The sequence below is a fragment of the Sus scrofa genome, chromosome 3 (genome assembly GCF_054392235.1).
Source record: "Sus scrofa isolate SSC_HxYL_T2T_F1_AM1 chromosome 3, Sscrofa_HxYL_maternal_Yorkshire_Landrace_v2.0, whole genome shotgun sequence".
Lineage (NCBI taxonomy): Eukaryota > Metazoa > Chordata > Mammalia > Artiodactyla > Suidae > Sus > Sus scrofa.
Genome location: NC_139385.1, coordinates 68358790 through 68378317, shown reverse-complemented (window position 1 = coordinate 68378317; position 19528 = coordinate 68358790). Strand labels below are relative to the sequence as shown.

At 49.1% G+C, this 19528-nt stretch overlaps 1 protein-coding gene across 8 annotated transcripts in view; it reads right to left on the bottom strand.

Moving 5' to 3' along the window:
* Positions 1-549: 549 nt before the first annotated feature.
* The window catches only part of TMEM131 (transmembrane protein 131), a 192948-nt gene continuing 173969 nt past the window's right edge, over positions 550-19528 (bottom strand). The window contains exons 32-42 of one of the 8 annotated variants that reach the window (XM_021087244.2): positions 18676-18851; positions 15682-15771; positions 15475-15602; positions 8633-8757; positions 8307-8456; positions 5776-5941; positions 4534-4655; positions 4343-4439; positions 3251-3351; positions 2529-2689; positions 550-1596 (exon numbers count right to left, since the gene is read on the bottom strand). In XM_021087244.2, coding sequence (XP_020942903.2) covers positions 1315-1596; positions 2529-2689; positions 3251-3351; positions 4343-4439; positions 4534-4655; positions 5776-5941; positions 8307-8456; positions 8633-8757; positions 15475-15602; positions 15682-15771; positions 18676-18851 — 1598 coding nt within the window. In that variant the 3' untranslated portion in view covers positions 550-1314. The remainder of the gene's footprint in view (positions 1597-2528; positions 2690-3250; positions 3352-4342; positions 4440-4533; positions 4656-5775; positions 5942-8306; positions 8457-8632; positions 8758-15474; positions 15603-15681; positions 15772-18675; positions 18852-19528) is intronic. The other 7 variants (XM_021087245.2, XM_021087246.2, XM_085018663.1 and 4 more) reach the window with 7 other exon arrangements.

The following is a 19528-nucleotide window of genomic DNA, read 5'->3' as shown; positions in this document are numbered from 1 at the left end:
CTCCATAGGCACCAAAGGAGGTGTTGTGGTTTTTTTTTTTTTTTTTGTCTTTTGTCTTTTTTGCTATTTCTTGGGCCGCTCCTACGGCATATGGAGGTTCCCAGGCTAGGGGTCAAATCGGAGCTGTAGCCACCGGCCTACGCCAGAGCCACAGCAACGCGGGATCCGAGCCGCATCTGGAACCTCCACCACAGCTCACGGCAACGCCAGATCCTTAACCCACTGAGCAAGGGCAGGGACCGAACCCGCAACTTCATGGTTCCTAGTCGGATTCATTAACCACTGGGCCATGACGGGAACTCCTGTTGTGGAGGTTTTTAAACTGAGAAAGGGTCAAAACATCTTTTAGATGGTTGAACTTTTTTCTATCAAGGACCTTTAGCAAATATTATGGAAATACTCAGAATTTAATGAGACCACAGTGGCTCCATGTAAAGTCCAACTCCACAGAGATTAAGGCAACAACAGAATAGCTTTCTTTGGTGCAAGAGACTCCAAATACATGCATCATGTGTGTAAAACAAAACAAAACATGTAACAATTCAAGGCTTTTGAAAAAAGCATCATTTATTTCAAAGTACAACACAAAGTTGTATTTTTAAGAAATACACATTCAATCTTGTATCTCAAGACTTGGCTATGTGCATTTCAGTTTATCTTTAAAATAAATTCAGGTATACAAATGTTACATACCTCAAGTACAAACAGCACAGAAAATGCATATGGTCTCAACCGAATGTTTTTACATTCATTCACTGTTCTTAAAGTTGACTTACATTTCTGTTATCTGCTTTTAAACCAAGACAGCCTTATTTTAAAAAAATACTCTGTATTTTTCAGCACAAAGTCCTCATACAGTTTTAAAATTAGATCTTGGCGCATAATGTTGCAAAATTATTAAAAACCAAACTTGGTAATTTAATAAAATTGTCACATGCCAGGACTTCTGATTCAACTCAAGTTATTTCCTTAGCTGTAATGTCAAATTTGTGTTCATACAGATAAACAAAGAATGGGAGAAGACAGGTGGTGGAAACGTGGTAACAGTTAAGATTTTCAGATGTACAGGTCTTATCAGAGTTTGTGGCTGAGTCCAGACTTTTCTCTAAAAGCACAACAGCAAATCTCATATTATCATAATTGCAAGAAAGATCTGAAAGAAGCATAGTGGTACAAGCCTGCCCTGCTTGAGTCTATTCTGCAAAGATGAGGAGGGTGGGGACTGGGAAGCCTTAGAAAGATGTCTCAAAAACTTGCACATCATGATCTAGACAAGGGGCCCCCACTTTTTTATTTTGATTTTGTTGCCTAATCTCAATTCTCATGAGGGAAGTGCGAATTAGACCATGGGTCAGAGCTCCTCCTCCCGATCGTGGGGCTCCATATCCTCCAGGGGTTGTAGGTCTGGCCCAGGTCGTCAGCGGGGCTGGTGGTGGAGGGAGCGTGAGGAGCTGAGTTCTCCGGGCCCATGAGGCCGATGCTCGTTAGCGTGTTGGCAGGGCTGGTGAAGGGGAGGCTGCTGTTCAGGTTGCTGGACCAGATGGAGCTGCTGAATGGTGTGGTGGACCACAGGCCGCTGGTGTTGCCAAGGATTGACTGATGGAACAAAACACAATGGAGTGTCAGGCTTGAGGGGGCAGGCAGATGGTCATGTGGCAAGGGTTACACTAAAATGGGCCAGACCACCTGACTGACTTTAAAACAAGTATTCTATACATCTGGCCACCTGAGAGTCTGAGCACATGGTCCTGATATTCTAAAGAGGGGCTGGCACACTGGAGCCAGAGGCTAAGTCAGGCCCACCTGTTCCTATACGGCCGTCTCCATGGGACGCTCCCCCTGTGCCACACGGCTGAGCTGGACAGGCTGCGCTGAAATAAATGGCCTGCAAGGCCTCTTTTAACAAATAGTGAAGGCGCTTGTAAAACTGAAGCCAGAACGATATGAAGTGAAGACAAACTCTGGAATCTAGGAAGTTAAAATACCTACTGTTGACCCTTCATGTTCAACTTAGTTTTCCTTATAATGAAGAAGTAATCATAGTGGGATCCTATTTTTCTGTCCTAATTTCGTAAAAGCCAAAACCAGCAATCATTTTCCTTGGTAAGAATACTTTTTGGGAGCATGATCTTTGCAGAGCAATTGAGCTGAGAAGCAAACACACACACACTAGAAAAGCTCACGCTGAGACATGGGCGCTTTTCAGAAAACAGGTAAATGCGGTGCTCAGTCCCCCACTTGACCCACTTAACTCTTGACCCGAGATGGGCCCCCAGCCACCCTGAGGTCTAATTTACAGATTGGGAGAGGCTGAAATGCAAGTTCAGGGACTGGCCTCCAGCTGCTCAGTTGTTCCTCCTGTCACTTCCTGACCATTCGGCTCTGAAGAGCACCTACTGATGGCCCCTTCGCAGAAGATGGGACGAGGACAGCACTGGCCATGCCCTCCCCACTTGCTGCTTATCTGTCAGCACCACCCGCGGGGCAGTGACAGTAGTAATGCCCATGGGCTTGAGCCCAGTACTCACTGTGGCTGTATGGGTCGGGGAGCTGGAGCTGGCTGGCCAGGAAGGGCTTGGCTCTGTCGCTGGAGAGTCCCAAAAGTACGAGGGGCCACTGCTGAGCTCGTTCCAGCTCCCTGGTGAGGGCTGATTGCATGATCGCGGTAACCCGAGCTTGCTAAAAACTTCTGCAGGTGAGGAAGCACAGGCACGTTTGTCTTGGATCTGGCCGTGCCCCCCACACCGGCAGGTGGGGGTCCCCTTGAGGAAAATGGGTGCAGGGGTGGTACCGAGACCCCCAGCACACGATCTGAGTGCCTCCCCCACACCTAGCACTGGAGAGCTACTAGACCACAGCTAGTGTAAAACTTACATCGCTGCCCCTAACTCTGGAGCAAGAAAAAATAAGGAGCCACATCTCCGCCCTAGAATCCTTCCTTGAACACTGGCGCACTTTGGGCTGGGGTGGGGGAGGGAGGCAGAGAGGGCGGCTCCCCAGGGCCCCTCCTGGGCTGCCTGCATGTGGTGGCTGCATGTGGTGGCTGAGTCAGGCCTTCGAGCTCCATCCAGGAGAGAGGGGACCACCCATCCATCTCTGGCTGCTGGCGCCTGGCTGCTCAGGCACAGAGGACCACACCTCGTCACACCGTACACTAGATGCCCACCGTGCTCCCATCCCCCGTGGCTCCTCCTCACCCGGCCCAGACCTGCTCCCCGCTCCCTCCTCCTCAGGCGCCTCAGTCACTCACCGCCAGTTAGGTTGAAAGAATTTCCAAAGGCCGAGAAGGAATTGAGGGGGGTGAAGTCAGGGCTGCTGGGGTTGCTGACGGGACTCCACAGACCCGAGCTGCTGGTGGGAGAGGGAGATGCCACCCAAAAATGGGTGACGGTTAGTGAAATGGACCCGCCACGTACAGGCTCGGAGCTGCTGCTTCACATGGGGCATCTTGAGGGTGGACAAAAGGGAGGGCTGAACACAGCTTCCCAACGGAAGGATGGCAGGCAGGGGGTTATAGCCCAGAGGCTCTCAGGGCTCAGACTACCCTGGCCCGGGCTGAGAGCCCTGTTCTCAGCAAGTGTTTTGCAGAGAAGAGGTGCTCCTTCCTTCCTTCCCTTTACCTTCAGGCAACAGAGTATTCATGCAATAATTACAGCACATCTAGGCTTCGTTTCCTTTTAGCATCAAGCAGGTAAAACTAGGACTCTACTTGCGGAAGTTTTTATTATTTTATCATCATTGTTACTTATCTGGGAGATGAACCACGGTTGTCACTGCATGCCCCCAGGCCACTGTGGTTGCTCTGGGTCAAAAAAGTGGCATGTCCAATAACTTAAAATAAATGTAGTATTTCTTCCAATGTCCTCCTCTCAAATACATTTTTGTCCCTCCCACCCATTTTGGTCTTTTTAGGGCCGCATCTGTGGCATTTGGAAGTTCCCAGGCTAGGGGTCAAATCGGAGCTACAGCTGCTCAGCTGCTGGCCTACACCACAGCCACAGCAACACGGGAGCCTTAACCCCCTGAGCGAGGCCAGGGATGCAACCTGTGTCCTCATGGACACTAGTCAGGTTCGTTAACCGCTGAGCCATGATGGGAACTCCCATTTTGTTCTATTTCTAATTCTTGGATCATGTCCTTTTCACAACGATCATGGTAACAGAGAAGGACGAGAAGAAGCACAGACAGGGCCTCTGCCCCCACCCAAAAGAGAGGCATCTGAGCACCTCTGACAAACGCCTGCCACCTGGGGGTAAATGCCAGAAGCACATGCGTGGACAGAAGACGCTAACCTGGCCTGAAACGCCCTCTGCCTTCCCGTGATCAGAAGAGCCTCCCATACCTGTCCGAGCCATCACTGTCAACAGGAGTGTGTGAAATGCCAAGGCTGCTGGAAAAATCTGTTTTGCTTGAAGAAACTTTAGCAAAGCCATTCCCACCTGTAACAACAGGCTCTGAGTCAGTCAGGCCGCAGGTACGTCCACCACGCCTGAGGACCGGTGGTGAAGAGTCTCTGGATGCCAAGCCACTCACCTGGGCTCTTGTCGTACCCGGCTGTGACTGCAGCGAAAGTGGGGTTGCCGTTCTTGCCAGGGAGCGAGGCTGCTTTTGTCAGTTTGTGCTTGCTTCCATTTGGCTGCTTTGTTTTAGGGTCACTTGAAGGAAGAAGCAGGGAGAGAAGAGCTCAGTCCTTGTCAGCACTGATGCCTATGGAAGCCCCTTTCAGGACTGGGTGCCCAGGGGGCTGTAGCTCCTGCAGGAATGAGCCATGCAGGGCCTGCACTGTGGCCGGACCCAAGGCTACTACTGCTGGGACCCAAGCACAGCCCAGGCAGCCCACAGGGCACACCCGTGCCTCATGAGATGCTTTGGGATCTGAGACTGTGTAGTCAGGTGGAAAATAGGGATGTGGGGAAAGGGAGAAACTTAAGGTGGCAGGAGGAGGCAAGCTCAGAGGTCACGATTTAGGGACCAGGAAAGGAGGCACTCTTGCTCTAGAGAGAACACTGAGAAGAGAGCCACTGGGCCACAAACAAGGAGCAGAAGGTGAGGCAGGGAAAATTCAGGACTGTCCCTGCCCATATGCCTTCACTGTGAGCGGAGGGCCTGAGCAGGGCAGCGTCCACTGGGCCATGGTGGCCCCTGCCTCTTTGGGCAGAAGTGCAACCAGGGCAGGGTGACTGCAGGTCCAGCTGGGTGCTGCCTGCTGTGGAAGGCAGGGATGGTGCCAGAACCTGACCATGCTGGCCAGGAGGAGGTGACACATGATACCTGCCCAGTGCAGATACAAGCTTGGCATGTACCATCAAAGTCATTGCCATATTAACGGTCACGCTCAGGCTCTGTGCCTCCCGTGAGGGCGTCTGGTCTGCTTGACAGCACCCTTGCACCTGCTCCAGATCTGGCACCTTACTTGCCACGCTCACCTGCCTCAAGGTCAGAGTAAATGACCTCTAAACCCATTTCCTAGACTAACAGGACAGCTCCTGTAGGTCTTCACTCAGTGCTGAGTATACCAACTGTCTCCTGAGGCAGAAGCCAATTCTAGCAAGTTACACGGAGGCCCTCAGTCCATGGGGATGGGTGGGAAAAGGGCACCAGAATTGGGCACAGATGCAGCAGTCGGAGGGGGGGCTGAGCCCAGGCAGAGGGCAGGACAGCTGCACCCGGCAGAATACGTAAGGACAGGAGTCTGTGGACACCGAGGGCCGCCACTGAAGGGGAGCAAGCACACTGTGGGGAGAACTCCCGAGCAGCAGCGGCCGGCGTGCCTACCTGCTGGGGCTGCTGTTGACGATGCTGCTGTAGCTACCCCGGGGTGCGAACAGGCACGGCGCGGCAGGCGGGGACGGGGAGGCGGGTGGCGGTGAGGCCGGGCGTTGTTTTAGAAAAATGTCTGCGTTGAGGGTTTGCAGAGAAAGTTTATAAAGACTATCGGTAGCTGGAAATTAAAAATAAAAGGTCTCAATGTGACATTTTGATTTTTACTCTGCAAAAGCAGTTCCTTTTGGTGTTCTGTCTGATACTAAGCAGAACTCAAGTGCCTCGAAGAAAAAACCCTACATCTTTAATATGTTCTGTTTAAAGGTTTAAAGAAAAAAAGGGAAATCGTCTTCTGCTTTCTGGGCCTTTCCAGGACTCACCAGTGGGACTCATCTCCCCGCCCGTCCTGCAGGCCCCCTGGGTGGTGTGGTCCTCTCCCTCCCCCACCTCTGGCTGCACAAGGCCTTTCCACGGCCCCTGGGGACTGGCAGGTGAAGTCTCTGCTTGGACCTGAGACCCTCCGTGCCTCCGCACAGGTTCCCGCAGCAGGGCCCGGGCCCACAGCTCTGCTGAGCAGGATGACACCCGCACTCGGCGGTGCCGCTCCTGGTCCGTTTTACAAGGATACGAATTCCTACTGTATTCCTGCTGCCCTTTAAGACACAGCTGTTTTTAAAATTTAAAACAAAAAAAATCACTGTCATAATATTTCTTTTGCATTCACTAAGTAGAAACACATAACTTTTAGAGGAAGAAGGGGCTGCCTTGCATCTGTCATGTGTACCTTGCTGCTGTTCCAGCTACCACGGGACAAAGGGAAGGAGAGGGCTTGGCCTCTGTGGCCTCTGGGTCTGCACGGTGGCCACCTGCGCTTGGCTATCTCCAGCACAACTGGTCATCCTGGCACAACCGCCTGGCCCATCCTTCTCGTTTCTCCTCCCTGCCCAGTGTGGCTCTGCCCAGTTTGGGGCACTGACCTCTGACCCCTCCTGGGGGGCCTTTTGAGCCTATTCCATGAGAATGGTTTGCTCTGTTCCCCCTCCCCTCCTGAACCCAAGACTGCTCTGCCTGGTGGTCCCCCTCCCCAGTCACTCTCTTGGGGGGGCACTGGGTGCTTTTCCCCTTACCCTTAGGGCCAGGCCTAAGCAAGGATACGCATTCCCTGGCTGTGTCAAGTCCCCAGCATTGGACAGCCAAACAAAGCCCCCTTCTCTTGGAAGCCCGAGCTGCCCACTCCACGTCTTCAGCGCACAGGGCACCTGCTCTGTGTGCTCCGCCTTCCCCCATGGGGCCGCTGCGCCCACCCAGCCCACTCCCACCCTGCTCAGGCCAAGAATCCCTTCCTTGCCAGCCTTGGTGTTTGGTGACCCGATGCCCACACCCCCTTTCCTGCAGGACACGTCGTGCTTATGTCGTTACTGACACCCTCAGGGCTCATGTCATTTCACTGGACCCAAGATGACCCTGTGAATGCAGCTCCCTGGGAAGACAGTACTTGTGCTGAAACACAGCTGCCTCTGTGGGGGAACCATCCAAATCACAGGGAATAAGCCGGGCACCCAAGTCCAGCTGAAACCTCAGAAGCAAGCGATCCAAGGCACTGAAAGCATCAGCCTAGACGCAGGGATGGCCCAGAGGCTCGCTGAACATCTCTTGAATGACCAAGGATTTCAGATTCGATTTCTCATCCCAGGCAGAGAACAGTACTAAAAGGTGGCAGAAGAGTTTCATGGCAAAATAAAGGGCTGCGGGTTTTAACCCAGGGAGCATCCCTTTCCAGTAGGTATTTACAAAGGCGTGTGTTTAATTCACCCATCACCTGAATTTCCAAGTTCTTCGCCCTCATTCAACTCGAGGCCTCACTTCAATCCTGTTGCTCAACCTTGATTTTCCCTTTGCCACAAATGGGCCAAATGAGGTCCGCTCTGAGACCGTGGTGAGGGCAGACGAATCAGGCCTCAGAGACTGGTCCCCAACCCCTGCCCCAGGTCCCCAGGCCTCGCTCTGCTAGTCTCTGTTGTCTTCTCTTCCAGGCCCTAATTAAGTATCTATCATGAGGACGAGGACCCCCCCCACCCTATAGCAGCCAGTGCTCTGCCCTGAGTCACTACAGGCCAAGTCAAGAAGCTAGTGAAAAACAAATGAAGCCTTCACATAGGCTGTTTATGTAAAAGATGTGGGTCAACTGGGAATAAACTGAATGTTTCCAAAAAGAGTTACACTGTAAGTGTAGGAGAAAGCGGTGGGGGATGGGCTGCTGAGTGCATGGCTCAGGCAGATCTTTCCATCCGGAACAGCAGGCAGTGGTGCGCTGGTTTGCCAGCTCCCTAAACCATCTGCTGATTTCTTGGGTATAAATACTCCCACCCCGGCCAGTTCAACTCAGCTATTCAGTGCTGGCAGGCTATTTACCAGCAGCTTTTGCTGGCTGCTACAAGTCCTCTCTAGCCAACCGGAGGCTGGGCCTCCTTGCACAGCAATCCACCCCTGCAGTTGGCCCGCCTGGGCCGGGGGCACTGCTGGTGAGGGGTCCCCATACTTACAGCTGCCGGGCTTGTGAACGGGCACCGAATCCCACTCTGGTGGTGGAGAGTCTTTTTCACCTTCTGAGCTACTGGTGTTGCCTAGTTCTTGACTATTTGGGAGGAATTTTGCTAGGGCAGGTGGCCTGTTATCCACTAACTTATTTGTACCTGCACAAAATTCAGAAAATAAGGCTGTTATGGAGGATAATTCCTTTCTTTTGGGCCAATTTCAGAAAACCTTCTAATGAGGATGAGAACACACTGTAGCCTCTCTGTGGTAACCACTAATGGATTACCAGGACCTCACAACTAAGGACTACTAGTAACAATGCAAATGCAAATACCTTTTGTTTTCTGGGAATTCCGTGGTTTGGATCCACTTGTCAGCGTAGTTGGAAGAGGAATCTTGGTTGGGAGATTTCGACGTTGCTTACTGTCCAAGGGGGCAGTGTATGGTAGCTCTAAGGAACTGAAAGACAATCACAGATGGGAAATTCAAATGTGTCTCTTTGTTTCAGAGCAGGAGGCAAGGTCGCTGACCCCTCTACAATTTCAACTGCTTGCTTTACTCATTTGGCTTCTGGAGGCTTATCCACCCACAGTCCTAAGGAATGGGGGCATTCCAAGCACTTCCAATGCTGTCAGGAGACACGGGCACCAGCAGATTTACCCCCTGCTCTTCTGCATGCAGACAAGGAAGTGAGGTCCCTTACTTAACACTAGGTAACGGGGTGGGAGCACCTACCTTGGATAACGTATCTGAAGCTACTTTTTTTTTAAATGGCAACACCTGCAGCATATCGAAGTTTCCAGTTCAGGGACTGAATCTGAGCTGCAGCTGTAACCTATACCACAGCTGCAACACTGGCTCCTTTAACCCACTGCACCAGGCTGGGGACTGAACCCTCACCTCTGCAGTGACTTGAGCTGCTGCAGTTGGATCATAACCTACTGTGCCACATCAGGAACATCTTTTTTTTTTTTTTTTTTAAAGACTAAGTGTGCTTCCTAAGTTGAAGAAAAACTCTACAATGGCTTTACTGGCACCAACTAGCCATTTAGGAGTTGCTAAGTGCAAAGTCATTCTGCTTGTGAGTCCCAGCCAGTATCCAAACTGCCTGCAGGATTACTGACTATGGAGATTCTGAAAGTTCTCAAAGTTCTCAGACTTAGAAGTGTCAATGGTTCTGTTATTTGAAACTGTGAATGGTACATAATAAATGAGGGCTGAGTTCCTGGGTTACCTACAAAACCCCTAGAGGCCACAGCAACAGCATGACTGTGTTATTTGCAGGTCTAGGCTGAGTGGGTGAGATGAATATTCTTCTTTATTCTTGAATTCAGTGTTAATCGTAGGCAAAAACGTAAACATTGTTTTTATTGATTTATTTAGAAAATATTCCTTCTAAAATATTTAGAGGTAAGCTTAACATAATAAACATGTATAAACAGGACAATTAATTGCCTTTAGACATCCTGTCACCAAGACAAAACGGGAGGCAAGCTGGGCTACTTTAGGCTTCCACAGCCCAGTGAAGAAAACATTAAAATCTGCCAAAAGAAGCAATCTCCAGGAGAAACAGAGGGGAGATGGCCCTCCTGGTGAACAATGGAAATACCTGTGGCATTAGAACATTCTTCACAAAGCGGCTTCTCTACTACCCACCAAGACCAAGCCGCAGGCCCGGGAGGCCCCTGACAGCCATTGGGCTGATGATGTCCAAGAAGGTTGTTAGTGGGTGAACGCTGAGACAGAGCTGAGAGAACACACTGGCCCCTTCCGAGAATTCTTCCAAAAATCACCAGTGGTCGCCACCTTGTGCCTAGTGATGGCTGGAAAGCCGTCAGTTCAAAGCTGAACAGATAGCCTGCTTTTCATTACAAATCTTATCAGGTTTACCAGTCCACGTGAATATTCTTAAAATGGCTATGTCTCTGGAATTTTCCTGCTCCCAACCCTCGGGTGTGTGATTCTAACACACTATTGCCCCCAACCCCCATCTTCAGGTTCTTAAGGGGCCACCTCATCCTCCCAGAGGGCAGCCAGTTTCTGCAGGGGTCTGGGCCAGTCACCATGCTAGTTCACACCAGACTTCAAAGGTCAGAATGGTTCAGACTTTCCAGATCCAGTGGCACCACAGCACCTACCACCAGCACCCCCAAAGTTTCACAAAGAAGGCAAGCAGATGACAGAACAACATAAAAAGTGTGGTTTCTGGAGTTCCCATTGTGGCTCAGTGGAGACAAATCTGACTAGTATCCATAAGGTTTGATCCCTGGCCTTGCTCAGTGGGTGAAGGATCCAGCGTTGCCTTGAGTTGTGTAGGTCACAGGCATGGCTGGGATCTGATGTTGCTGTGGCTGTGGGTAGGCCAGTGGCTGCAGCTCCAATGTGACCCTTAGCCTGGGAACTTCCATTTGACAAGGGTGCGGCCCTAAAAAGCCAAAAAAAAAAAAAAAAAAAGCATAAGAGTTCCCCTCGTGGCATAGTGGTTAACAAATCCGACTAGGAACCATGAAGTTGAGGGTTCGATCCCTGGCCTTGCTCAGTGGGTTAAGGATCTGAGCTGTAATGTAGGTCTCAGACATGGCTTGGATCCCCAGTTGCTATGGCTCTGGTGTAGGCCAGTGGCTACACCTCTGATTAGACCCCTAGCCTGGGAACTTCCATGTGCCACAGGCATGGCCCTAAAAAGACAAAAACAAAACAGTGTAGTTTCATAAATAAGTAAATAAATACATATTTAAATAATTTTAACAGAAGCTCTTTATAAACATTTCATAAGGTAGTAGGTAGTAGGTCAAAAGTCATTTTATTTTCATTCTTTTCTTTATATTTCACAAATTTTCTATAATAATTACATTTGGAATTAGTCTAAGAGCAGACCAAAAATCCAAAGGGCTCGGTTAACCTAGAGAAGTAGAATCTGAGGTGGGATAACAAACTGACACGAATAAAATCCACTGTTTATGGCTGAGACTATTAATGCTACAATTTTATAAATCTTCTGTCCTACTTCTGACTGAGAGGGTTATTTAAAAATTCTACCTTTTAAAAAACAAAGGATCCCATGACAGAGATGCGTGGACCTCTGGTGGTGGCGGTGGAGGTGGGTGGGTATGAACTATTTTTAGGTAAGTCGTTTATAGGCCTGGGGTGGGGACTGTCTATGCAAAGCTTAACTCTGTGCCACTGTAGGGTTAGTTGGTTTTGGGAAGAAAGGGGCCAGACAACTCTTACTTTTGCTGACTCGTACCTTCCTAAGTTAAACCAGATGATTCCTGCTGAGGAATCTTTTTTAAGGCTTCTGAATAACATGGGTTAAGAGCCAATTTAATTTAAGTGATTCTTTCTAAAGGAGAAAAGCAAAAAAAAAAAAAAAAAAAAAAAAAAAAAGGAGAAAAGCAAAGAGGCGGCTCAGGTTCAGGTGCCAGACTCGAGTTTGCTTGGGTAGTGCTTGGTCCATGCCCCTGCCGGGGGTGAGGTGAGGCAAGGCGAGGGCCGTGCCAGGGCTGACGGGCCTGGAGGCCAGTGTGTGGACCGTGCACCAGGGCCTTAGCTGAGTATGCTGTTCACACAGATTCTTAGCTTGTTTTTGATTATTACATTTAGGTTACGGGAGCACATAAAATGTGGATAAATGGACAGAAAACCAAAGAATCAATGGACAGCTGGCATCCTAAACCAGGGATTCTGAGCCTTTCCTGGTCTCCCAAAGTCCTTTTAGTGTCTGACCTTCCTCATTTCCTGGCATCTCTGACCTAAAGTATAGTCGTATGAAGGTCTACAGGCTCACTTCCGCAGTGCAGAAGCTGGAAAAAAACATGGGTAGACCAGATCTCTGCCACGGTAATCCTCTGGCCCACACTCCTAGGAAGTGTTTTTTTTTTTGAAGCCAACTTTTGGGAGTAAGTAGGCTGGGGCTACACAGGCAAAGGAGCATTGGGCTGTTCCTCTGGTTATCACCATGTACTTCAATGTGGAAAATAAATTCTTCAAGATGTAAGGATTTGGGGTGGTCTGGCCTGGAGATGATTAATGATCCAGTAATAATAATACTCATTTTTGTTTTGTTTTTTGTTTTTGTCTTTTTGCCTTTCCTAGAGCCACTCCCGCGGCACATGGAGGTTCCCAGGCTAGGGGTCTAATCGGAGCTGTAGCCGTCGGCCTACATGACAGCCACAGCAACACAGGATCCGAGCCACGTCTGCGAGCCACACCACAGCTCATGGCAATGCTGGATCCTTAACCTACTGAGCAAGGCCAGGGATCGAACCCACAACTTTGTGGTTCCTAGTCGGATTTGCCAACCACTGCGCCACGACGGGAACTCCTAGAGACTCATTTTTGATCAAGTCAGTATGAACCAAAGCTATAGATTTTAGTATGAGAGGGTCAACTAATATATAAATATTTCTTTCTCAATAATACTTTCCAAAGAAAGTCATAACACATGCCTTATTAATAATATCTCTTCAAAAAATGCACGCCTCTGTCCTGCAGATATGCCAAATCACATACAACACACTGAGCACTTGAGAAGGTCAGGGGTCATGGAGGTGGGACCAGCAGTGGCTTTACTTGAAGGACAGCACAGGGCCTTTATCACAACCCAGTGGAGATGGTGACCAGCTCTACTTAGAGAGGCCACCTTTCTGGTTATTTAAAAAAAAAACAAAAAACAACAAACAAAAACCTTTGTTTAACTCTAAATTTGATTGATAGACTAAAAGATTCTGACTCCCAACACTTTTAGCCCTAAATTCATAAAAACACAAAGCAAGGTCAGTGAGTTTAGAGATTAGATACAGGAGACTAGAGGACTGGGTTTAACTGGGATTCATTCCTCCAGTTACAATTTAAAAGGACAATTTCGGGCCCACTGCTTAAACTGTCTTCTGGTGACAATTCCTCTCCTAACTCACACTCTAACTGCCACCCCTGCCTGGGCGCTGCAGTACTGGCAGCTCTGGGATTGGTCTGCCTGTGAACCCAACACCCTGCATAGTCAAAGTGAAGTCCTTTATGAACTTTCAAAGTCAAATCTGCTAACAATCAACTTATTTCAGTAAAAAAATCAGAATATAACACAAGTCAGTGGAAGAGGGATGAGAGCTGGGATTACTAGGTACGGATGCTCTGCTTTAAAAATATCGAGCTCAGGCTTCAAGCAAAATAAACAGTGCAGATCCGGGGACAGTCACTCATGGCATGGTTTCACTAAGATAATTCTTAGAAGCTGGGTTTTTAAATTTATGATCATAAGAATGATAGCATGGAGTTCCCGTCATGGCGCAGTGGTTAACGAATCCGACTAGGAACCATGAGGTTGCAGGTTCGACCCCTGCCCTTGCTCAGTGGGTTAACGATCCGGCGTTGCCGTGAGCTGTGGTGGAGGTCGCAGACTCGTCTTGGATCCTGCGTTGCTGTGGCTCTGGCGTAGGCTGGTGGCTACAGCTCCGATTCGACCCCTAGCCTGGGAACCTCCATATGCCGTGGGAACGGCCCAGGAAATGGCAAAAAGACCAAAAAAAAAAAAAAAAAAAAAAAAAAGAATGATAGCATGACTATCCATTCTCACAAGATCTCAATCTATGTAAAAAACTAGGGTTTTTCATAATTTGGATTTTTTAGCCTCATTTACTTTGAAACATTCAATCAGCCAACTAAGCCTGAAAAAGGCCTAGAAGAAGAATCCCTCACCAGCAGACAAGTTTTATTTCTGTCCCAGGTGCCAGCATCTTAGCACCAAAGTGGCTCGGGCTGAGTTCTCTTAGGGGATCCGAGTGTGTCAGCCATTACTGCACTGGCATTGCTCCTCTCCCGGCTGGACTGTTCTCAGCAAACGCTGCCCACAGTCTGTACTCATTCTGCATAAAAGACTAGCTTTCAGATATAAATGCTCCATTACTCGTTACTGCCATATGCAGTGTTATTTCATGAGTTCAGGGACAAGGTTATGTTTTACTGCAGTAATCACTAATTTCTTACTCACCTTTGGTTCTACAGGACAGACAGTCCCCGTGTGAGTTAGGCTGTATAATCTAGGGATAGATAGAGTCTAGTTTACTGCTGTTTTTGTAGGGCTCCATTATTCCCAGAATGAGAGTTAAGAACAGACCTTCCACAAAGCTAAGGCCAGTTCTATGCTGTCTTCTTTATTAATCTAAACCCAATCTCTTCACCTTTCTAAGTGGATACCCACTTATCACACAAGAAGGCAAATACCAGCTTCTATGCAGATGGCCGTCTTACATGATGAGCGAGGACGGGCCTGACCAACAACCCTAAAACCAACATTAGTTTCTTAGACCTAAAGTTTAATGAAAGTATGAAGTAACCTTAGTTGTAACCCAACAGTTCAACTTATTCCCTTACCTGGGGAGACATTCTGGAGGAGGCCCTCCCTGGGAGGTCCAGCAGGACCGGCCCATGGGGACTGGACGGGGGCAGTTTCAGGGTAGAACTGTCTGATGGTAATATCTTCACTGAGCACTTTTTTTAAAGTTAAGAATAAATTCTCTCAAGCTTTACGGCCTAGAATGCTAGATCCCAAGGGCAGCTCTGGGCTGGTGAGCAGACTCAGAGCTCTTGTCAAGAGGGTACCCTGTGGCTAAACCATCAAGGCCATCTTAGTGCAGAAGGAAAATGGCTCTCTGCCTGGTAACCCATGTCCCACCCACACTTTCCTCCTCTATTTTGACAAGTTTTATTTTTTATTTTTATTATTATTAAATTTTTTCGGTCTTTTTGTCTTTTGAGGGCCGCAGCATATGGAGGGCTGCGGCATGTGGAGGTTCCCAGGCCAGGGGTCTAATTGGAGCTGCAGCTGCCAGGCTATGCCACAGCTACAGCCACGCCAGATCCTTAACCCAATGAGCGAAGCCAGGGATCAAACCCGCTACCTCATGGTTCCTACTTGGATTCTTTTCACTGCGCCATGACATGAACTCCCATTTTCACAAGTTTTAACTCTGCTTTTTCTGTCTGATGTCAGAAGCAAGGCTTTCTCTCATCAGTGACAGCAGACACCACCATTAGAAAAACCCCCAGAGCAATGTAATGTGTACATGGCTTTTGCTGCAACCCCCCCTAAAAACCAACCAAGCAAACGAAACAGTACTTAGTTTTCACCAGTAGTTCTTTTACATACTTCATTTCTCTAAACTCACTTATTTTTCTTACCTGGGTTTCACATCTGTTGGGATTTCTTTCTTTATATTTAAGAGTTTTTTGCTTTTTTGTTTCACTTGAGACATTTCGTTTTCATGTTTTTCAGGCATGGCTTGTTTTCCCTTTTGTTTTTCTGTATCCTGTTAAAAAAAAAGTACACTGAATTGCTGAGAAGGATTAATAACAGTGGCTGACACAGTCACTTTAATTTATACTCACATCCTGACTGGGGTGGGTGGGGTAAGTGGTGGCAACAAATTGGTAGCTTCTCGTCTTCTTGTTTTTAAGCACTGGGGAGCCAAACCTTGCCTTTTAGAGGAAAAGCGAAGTTAAGACTACAACACAAAGGTACATGCTCCTGGTGATGTTCCTAATCCTGAGCACAGGGAAGACGCGGGGTGTGAAAAGGAGCAGGCAGCATGGGCGTGCATATCCGCTCACCAAGTGCGCACAAGTGACAGTGTCATGGCGGGCGGGATGCCCACAGCCACTCACCATCCATGGGAGCGGCTCAGCTGTTCACTCTTTTATTCAACAACCTGCTACCAGTCATCTCCCTGGTGCCAAGGCAATGGGGTCACCAAGAAGGCCCGGTCCCTTCCCCCGAGGATGGTGGAGTCTAGCTGGAGGGCAACACACGTGACAGGCAGAGGTATTTCTGAGTTCTACAGAAACATGCAGTGGCTGTGACTGGGGCCCAGAGGATCTGTCCTGAGGGCTCAAGTGTGGCGCCCAGGCTGGGGAGGCCACACCCCAGCTGCATCTGGACAGACCCAGTAACGGCTGCTTCTTTCCGCTTCCTTGACCAGGTGAGCATGGAGACTGTGCCTTGTGTTTGAGAGCAAGCTGATGCTGCTTCCAAATCCACATGTGAGCTGGGGGCCTGCCGGAATCGGGGCAGACATCACTCAGGTACTGGTGGGGAACCCCAGCTGTGTGGGCAACTTGTGTGCACTATGCATGTGCAGAAGGACCACAGGATGGATGGGAAATAAAAACCCAAACGCCTGATTCTTCCTGCCAGAGCATTTGGGCAGCACTGTGTTCAGGACAAAGAGGGTAATCGGGGGAAGCTGTGTATATGAGGGAACTACCCACATGGCATAGGAGCCCACTATGCAACAGCACCCAGGCGCACAGTTCACGGTCCTTCAGGAGCCTGGACTTTTAACAGGTCCCACAGGCTGGTCTACTTAGCTGCAGAGATAAGGTAAAACATCCTCCTGCCCATACACCTTTGGAGCCTATTCTGAGTTCTACAGTAAATAGTTCCAGGACACCCGACTCATCTGGACCTTTGTAGGCTGTGAGCCCCTTGAGGACCAGAAGAACCTGTTCCTTTCGTCCACTGCTGTTTCTCAAGCACCCAGCTCTCAGGTACTCAACACACACCTGCTGAACGAATGGCCAGAATACGCTTGGAAAAGACATGAGGACAAGAGAAAGTGACCTGACGAGTCTCTAATCTCCTTGGGAAGAAAATTAACACAACTGGCAGATCAGTCACAAAGAAACGAAAGCACATGAACTCTATGGCAGAGTGCTGGGGGTTGTGGAGGCGTAATAAAAATTACTCAGCAGGGAGAAGGGTTTCAGGCAGGGAGGTGGTGTTCTCAGCTGTGTCTGAAAGGAGGTAAAAGACAGGGAAGCTGGTGGGAAAAACAGGAGGAGAGGAACGGCAGAGAAGTGGGAATTACGCCAGTGGGGGCAGAGAGAATGCTGGCTGATGGCTCAGCTGGACAGGGAGCCACTGGAGGGTGGTCAGGAGTGAGCCTGAAAGGTGAAAAGTGCGGCACCATCGTGGGGAAATCTGTGCTGAAACACTTCCCAAATGCTTGCCTGGATGAGAGACCCACCCAAGGACAGCAGCTGGGCTTCTGCTTCTCTTGAAGTCATATGCCCCAGAGGAGCCAGAGGACAGAACTCAGGCCTTGTACTGAGGGGGCACAGAGCACCTGCCCAAGGTGGGGACTCATGGGGAGGGCAGCTGACAAGAAAGTGTCATGTAAAATTTTATTTTAAAAATTAATAGATGCAGATAACACTGCTATCTTGCAGAAATGATTCCTTAAACCACTAGATTAAGACTGAAAAAGAAATTCTGCTCTGTACTATTAAAGGCTATATTTGGATCATTTTAAATTTGAAATAGAGCTGTTTAAAAATAAAAATGCCAAATTAGAATTCTCTCTTCTTTCTTTTTTTAAAAATTAAGACCAAAGAAGAATTCTCCTCTACTGGGGAAGGTTGTCATCTCCGGCCAAGCGCCCAGATTCAGGGGGGACACGCGTGGAGTGGTGAGGGTAGAAGGGGACCCCCGCCTCACCAGCCAGGTCAGTGGAATCAACCCCAGCGATCAGGGGCTGCTGCCAGCTGGCCCCCACTTTCCTGTACACCACTTCCACCTCACACTCAGACACGCTCAAGCACTAACATTACCCTCCACTGATCTGACAGCGGGAGTCTCCAGGCACTTTGCAGTATTACCCCGATGCTCCCGACCACCCTGGGGCTGAAGGCGAGGGCTGAGGTGTATGGGGTGGGTGCCTGGTCCTGGAGTGGGGGGGAGGGGGGTGGGGTGGGGTGGGGGCGGCCAGTGAGGCTGGGGTCACAGTCACTGCTCCTCCTGCCATGGGGGCTACTGTAGCAGTGGTGATACACAGGACAAGGCCAATATAATCAATCAAAGTGGTATAATTACTTCTCATTCTCTTTTGAAACTCAGGATCTAAAACAACATTGGCCAGAATAGTTATCATTTCAGAGAATCTCTAACTTTCAAGCCGTGTTTCCACTTTTTTTTTTTTTTCTTTTTTTTAGGGCCACACCCAAGGCATACTGAAGCTCCCAGGCTAGGGGTTGAATTGGAGCTGCAGCTGCCGGCCTACCCCACAGCCAAAGCAACACCAGATCCGAGCCTGGTCTGTGACCCACGCCACAGCTCATGGCAATGCCGGATCCTTAACCCATGGAGCCTGAGCGAGGCCAGGGACTGAGCCCTCATCCTCATGGATACTAGTCGGGTTTGCTACCACTGGGTCTCAGTGGGAACTCCCAGTGTTTCTACTTTTTGTTTTACTTTATTAACAGGCTTCCAAATTCATTCTGTGGGTAAATGAGGACATTCACCCGAACAGTGGTGCTTCTCTGGGGACATGAGCAGAGGGCATGCGGACGCTCTGGACACATGGTCATGTTAGCCCAGCCTCGTACCTCCTTAAGCAGAGGGTCCGTGTCTGGGTTGGAGGTCTCTGTGGTAGTGGAGGAGCTGTCGTCATCGGCCAGGGCGTCCTTCAGCTCGTCTTCCTGGGGCTTTCCCCTTCCCTTCTTGTCCTTCTCCTCTTGCTTCTTAGGTGGCTTCACCTTACGCTGAAGAGGCTTTCCCTTCCCTGAGGATGAAAAGCAGAGAAAAGGATGCTTGCTGTTTAAATAGCTTAGAAGACATGGCCAGTGAAACTTTCTTTGGAAGAGGCTGAACTCAGATGAGTAATGGTTTCTTTCTCTACTTTCGTTCTTCAAAGCTTTTCAAATTATGTTTGACTTTTTGATTAGAATATATATTTTTTTAAAAAATCAACTTTTTGGAGGTGTAATTTATGTGCAATAAGATACACCCGTTTTCAGTGTACAGTTCAGTTAGTTTTGGCAAACTCATCGTTTTTGGCAAGTCTGTGTGCCTCTCAGGATACAGCTGTTCCTGGAACAATGGGGCATGAGCTGCCATGTAGCTTATAGCTGGCCCTCCACACCTGAGGTTCCTCTGTGTCCCTGGCTTAGACCCATCAAGGACTGCAGTCTCTACTGATGAAAAAAACCCCAAGTATAAGTGGACCCATGCAGTTCAAACCCTTGTTGTTCCAGGGCCACCTGTACTTTTTTATATCCCGGAGGGTGATGTAGCTTTGGAAAGTCATAGAAGTGAAAGCCAGAGTTCCTTTAAATCTGTCTACAGATGGGAGCCTGACAGTGACACAAAATGAGCTGCCTGCCATGTGCGTCACTTGCGGGGTGCCGAGAACGCCAGTGGCTGGGCTCAAATCCTGGCCGGCCCCTAACTAGCTACATG